This window comes from Papilio polytes, unplaced genomic scaffold, assembly GCF_000836215.1.
Source record: "Papilio polytes unplaced genomic scaffold, Ppol_1.0 DF821422.1, whole genome shotgun sequence".
NCBI lineage: Eukaryota > Metazoa > Arthropoda > Insecta > Lepidoptera > Papilionidae > Papilio > Papilio polytes.
The window spans coordinates 50,409-55,635 of NW_013527782.1; the positions used below are offsets into that span (position 1 = coordinate 50,409).

Below are 5,227 nucleotides of genomic sequence, written 5' to 3' on the forward strand. Positions count from 1 at the left end.
AAATTAGATAAAACGTTAACGAGGATTTGAGTAAACAATGCGGATCTTGTTCATACCTTGTGTGGCAGCTGCGGCCTGGTATGCAGTGTCATAGCCCGTGGCCGCGGCGCGCTGGGTGCCGTAAGTGGCGGCTGTGGCGGCTGGCGCTACGGCGTACCCAGTCTGACCGCCGTACGCTGCCGACGCTGTTGCCGCGCTAAAATCACCAAACACATCTCTGTTCACAATAAACACGCTATTCCACCCCTAATCCACGATCAATACAACTAGTCGCCATTTTGATTAGACACACGAGCACAAGGCTGCGTATGGACCTGCACGTTGTCCTACGCACTATGCTCCAATATGTTTCACCAACAAAACAGTTTTTCACTTACCCGTATTGGGTTCCCCCGTGGGTGAACCCAAAATAATTATTTGCTGCCATCATTTACCAATTTTCTGTATAGAAACAATATGAACGCTTCACGGCAGACACAAAAGAGGAAATAAAAAAAGGCCGGCGTTTTGTCTGTGATTAAATTAATATGGCGGCCACTGACATAGACTATACAACTTCGACTTCTATCATAGACAACTACCAGAGAGAACACTTTTAACGATTTTAATTCACTCACTCCCTTTTTGAACTACTAAAAAAAATCATGCTTGGTTAACAATTGGCCAGTACAGTAGGTCAGTAGCGCTTTATTAGGAAGGACCGACAATTAACAAGCAGATTGTGAACGCTAACTCGCCAACTAACAGACGTCAATGATTTTTGCTTGCCATCAGATCTGTCTAACTGTACTGGCCAAGTGTGAACTGGACATCTGATGTAAATTGTTCACAACTGTCAATACTCAATTTTCATTTTAGAAATGTCAACGTATAAATAAATATTGTGCTTATGTTTGTTGATATTAGTTAATTTCAATTTAACCTGAAATCTTTGGTAACATATTTGAATAATACACGGCGTTATTGTTTATAGGAATTATTCTATTTAATTAAGTCATTTCATAAGCAAAAATTACATTTCCAGAAATTTTATTGTATCCAGATAAATATAACACGAGCAATGGGAAGCGAAGAGAAGTCTTTTACTGTATTTAAGTGCACTACACCGGTATCAGTCCCGATAGATACTAAGGGCTCAAATCATATTCAAATTACCAAAGAAGACGAAGTTAAGAAAGTTGCGACTGACGATTCTCTCACCTCTGTTGATGGAAAATCCTTTATGAGACATGTGAATGTGAATATGTATGCGCCGGATGTAGGGCCTAAATTTTATCCAGTCAAAGGCAATATAGTCACTGCTCCAATAATTACTAAGAATCTTCCAGAAGTTTTTAGTTCCCTACCTATTTCTGGACGCCCGGAATCGAAGGATCATTTAGAGCAGTACCTAGATCAGAAGATCAGAGATTATGTTGGAGGTGACTTGAGTGAAGAAGACTTTGCTAAGCTATCTAAATATTGTAGGTATGTATTCAGTATGGTAGTTCTTTAACTTCATTTAAAATTAAAACTGTGCTTGTTTATGCTTTACTAGTGTACTGGGTGACGTTTCTGTGAATTCTTTTTATATGTGACTATGAGCGGCGGTGGTTTAAGAGTGTTCTGTAAGTAACTTACAGGTCTAATGGTTACTATTCTAAAGTTGTTAATAAGTAGAAAGGTAGAGTATTTACATTTTTACTTCTTTCTAATGCATTGAAACACTTTTTTCCAGTCCAAACCATCTTAAAACTGGTAGGGAACTTACAATGGATACAAATATCCCATCACTGGGTTTCCTGCCTTTTAAAAAGGATGATAAAGAGTGTGAAGGAGGTAACAAACTTAATATTGTTAAGAAGTTTAAGTTACGAGTTGAGAAAGACAAGACAAACTTGTTTGTGAAGAAGTTGAAGTACAGAGGAATGAGATTATTGCCACTTACTACTGAGGTAAATTATTTAGTTTTGTTTAGGTATGCAAAAATAATTAACACATGCTACTGATATTCCCTCCAAGTTCATTTTAATAGATGAAGATTGTACTGGTGACTAAAAAGATAAAATAATTTGTCACATATTTGCAAAATAATTTTCATTATTTTATTTGTTGGTGTAATGTATGCTTGAGTGATACCATAATAGAATTTGTAAACCTTGTCTTGTAAAAATGTATATTTATTATGCAGACAATATTTTCAGGATGAAGATAGTACAGAGACAAATGGAACACCACTTGAACCAGGGAAAGATATATTGTATAGAGTACGCTTCTACAGACCGTTTATGGGTGGCAAAGAAAGAAATGTAAGTTAATTTATTGACAGAGATAATGCAATGTTTTTATTTTGACAACTTTGATAATCACTTCACTATACATACCGATTGAAGGACTCAGAGCCTGCTCTAAGTTAGTGTATAGTCAACCATGTTCACCGCTGCAGGTTGAATACAGAAATCTTTGAATGAGCGTCGGCGGATCAGTTGTTTAAGCACTTGACTTGCAATCTATAGGTCTTGGGTTCGAATCCTGCCGTACCAATGTGAATTCGAAATTTACGGCGAAGGGAAACATCTTAATGCAACCTGCACACATCGGTGAAGACATTCAAAGATATGTGTAAAGTCGATCAACCCGCATTGGGTCAGCGTGGTTCACTTTTACCTTGTCACCCTAACTTAGCTGAGGATGATTGTTGAAAATCCTTGCTGATAATTACAGGTTACATGTTAATGTAGATTATTTAAGTTGAATGTAAGTATTGTGGTGCAGAACACCCGGCACTCAGTGTTCACATGCGACGTGGTGGTGAGCGGACAGAGCCGGCTGTCGGAGCTGCGCGAGCGCATCGTGTGCGCTAACGACGTGGATGTGCGCGTCGACGTCTCCGATAATCCCAATAACTTGCCGCATGCCACTGCCAAGGTAACAATACTGTTTTTTTTTTTTATAACATGAGGTGGCAAACGAACAAGCGGCCATCTGAAACCGCAAAATGGCGAAGCGAACGCTGCCCATAGACATCCGCGATCGCAGATGCGTTGCCTACCCTTATCCGACGGAGGAGGAGACGCACATAAAGAGGATATTGCCCCTTCGTATGCATCACCTCCACCGTCAAATCCACTTCCCCTTCATATCCTCTCCTTATAAAAAAGGGTGGTAAAGAGAAAGGGACTTAAATTAGGCCTCCGGCACCACACTCATCAGACGAAACACGGAATTGCTTCCATTTTATGCCAGACTTCTGTGCGGTCGTGGTATTACTGGGGGCGTGCCGGCCTATTCGTGCTAACATGTTAATGCGGGCACTACCACTGTTAATGGTACTACTACACACTACTGTGTGTGTGAGGATTTTGATGGGATCCCCCCCATAAACCCAATGGGAACTTTTTGCTCATTTTGCCGATCTAATGATTACTATTAATTTATCCAATGGGGAAAAAAGTTCTCAATGGGTCGATCAATGGTAAACATTAATAAGGGAATATTTGGTTTTTATGTTATAATATATTTGGCATTAAGTTGAGTATTCCGTATTTGTTGCAGGAGCTGTTTCCATCAGGGTTCATGTTCATAAACAACGTGTTCTACGTAGACGAGGGCGAAGGCCGCGTGGACTACTCGGAGCCCATCCGCGCCTGGGCGCAGCGCCGCGGCCTCGGCGACTTCCCCAAGCTGGACATGCACCGCGTGCGCCTGCAGGACCTCGTGCTGCGGCTGGGACATCCTGAGGTCTGTTGTTATTTTGGTAACTAAAATTAATTATGCCCAACCGTCACCCCGCTATTAAAAGTTTCATCCGTCTCACCTTTTGCGACGAGAGGACGGTTCGAACTTAATTTAATTTTTTAACGGTTCCATCTGTCACCTTATTGGTCATAGTGGAAGAAAAAGGTGGGATGGATAAAAATTTAATTCTGTCTAGTTTAAATCTGTCCCCACGTTGGGACAGCGCTCGGTGACGGTTGCGAATAGTCCACTAAAATGTGCTTGTAACTTATTGACCCTCTAAATTAAATAGCGTGGAAATATATAGCTTATAGCGCTTGGTTAGTATTGGTTATTTCACTAAAAATATACGTAGACAAAATTATGGTGTGATTGGTGATATCCTATGTAACAAAGAAATATATGCTTCTTTATTATATTAGTATAGATAACAGTAACAATGTATATTCTACAGTGGTAGTGCCCGCTTTAACATCTTAGCACGAATTGGCCGGCACGCCCCCAGCAATACCACGACCACACAGAAGACAGGCGTGAAGTAGAAGCAATTCCGTGTTTCGTCTGATGAGTGTGGTGCCGGAGGCCTAATTTAAGTCCCTTTCTCTTTACCATCCTTTTCTTGTTAAGAGAGGATGGGAAGAGGAAGTGGATTTGACAATGGAGGAGATGCATAGGAAGGGGAAATACCCTTTTTATGTGCGTCTCCTCTTCCGTCGGATAAGGGTAGGCAACGCATCCGCAATTGCGGATGTCTATGGGCGGCGGTCGCTTCGCCACTTTGGCGATTTCAGGTGGCCGCTTGCTCGTTTGCCACCTTATGTTATAAAAAAAATAACTATTCTTATTTGACTACATTGAATGAAAGAAGAGTTGAGTCAATGGTAGGTGACGGGTGGCGTGTGCAGGTGTACGTGCACCAGGGCAACTGCGAGCACCTGCTGACGTTCTCGGAGGTGCGGCTGGGGGGCCCGCGCGAGGCGCTGCGCGCGCCGCAGCTGCCGCGCCACACGGCCGTGCTGCAGCACCAGACGGTGTACTGCACCACGTGCGCGGAGTTCGGCGCCAAGTGGGTGGTGGTGGGCTGCCGGCGCGTGCCCTTCGACCCCGCCTTCTTCTGCGACACCTGCTTCACGCTGTACCTCTACATCGACGGAAAGAAGATTGGCGACTTCAAGGCCTACTCCTACAGAGGTAATGAGATTAACACTTTGAAACCGCTCGGTTAATAAATTATTTCTATTGATATTTATGGTTTTATTTTTCCCCTAAAATTATTTTAAATGTAAGTATAAAACACGTTTTAATGAAAAAGTAAAATTGACGCCTTACAAAAAATTATAGCAATTTTGTATAACTTCATGATATCTAAAAGAATGTAGTTAGATCCAGACTATTAAAAGCTGATGGTAGATATCAATATAAAACTGTTTATGTAGACGCTGCCGTCTCGCTGCTTGCTTGCCATGCTTCTGACCATCTACTGGTACGTGGAAACTTCTAGAAGTCCATG

The 5,227-nt window shown here is 41.8% G+C and overlaps 2 protein-coding genes across 2 annotated transcripts; one reads left to right on the top strand and one right to left on the bottom strand.

Moving 5' to 3' along the window:
• LOC106108675 (zinc finger RNA-binding protein-like) lies at positions 1-549 on the bottom strand. Its single transcript, XM_013289935.1, has 2 exons — positions 378-549; positions 1-196 (listed from the first exon to the last, which is right to left on the bottom strand). The coding sequence occupies exons 1-2, from the start codon at positions 428-430 to the stop codon at positions 16-18; spliced, it is 234 nt and encodes a 77-aa protein (XP_013145389.1). The 5' UTR covers positions 431-549; the 3' UTR covers positions 1-15.
• Positions 550-831: 282 nt separating this feature from the next.
• LOC106108674 (snRNA-activating protein complex subunit 3) lies at positions 832-4,960 on the top strand. The gene is made up of 7 exons (XM_013289934.1): positions 832-934; positions 1,025-1,467; positions 1,718-1,934; positions 2,184-2,288; positions 2,755-2,907; positions 3,535-3,720; positions 4,623-4,960. Exons 2-7 carry the CDS (start codon positions 1,061-1,063, stop codon positions 4,941-4,943), a joined length of 1,389 nt encoding a protein of 462 aa, XP_013145388.1. The 5' UTR covers positions 832-934; positions 1,025-1,060; the 3' UTR covers positions 4,944-4,960.
• The last annotated feature ends 267 nt before the right edge of the window (positions 4,961-5,227 follow it).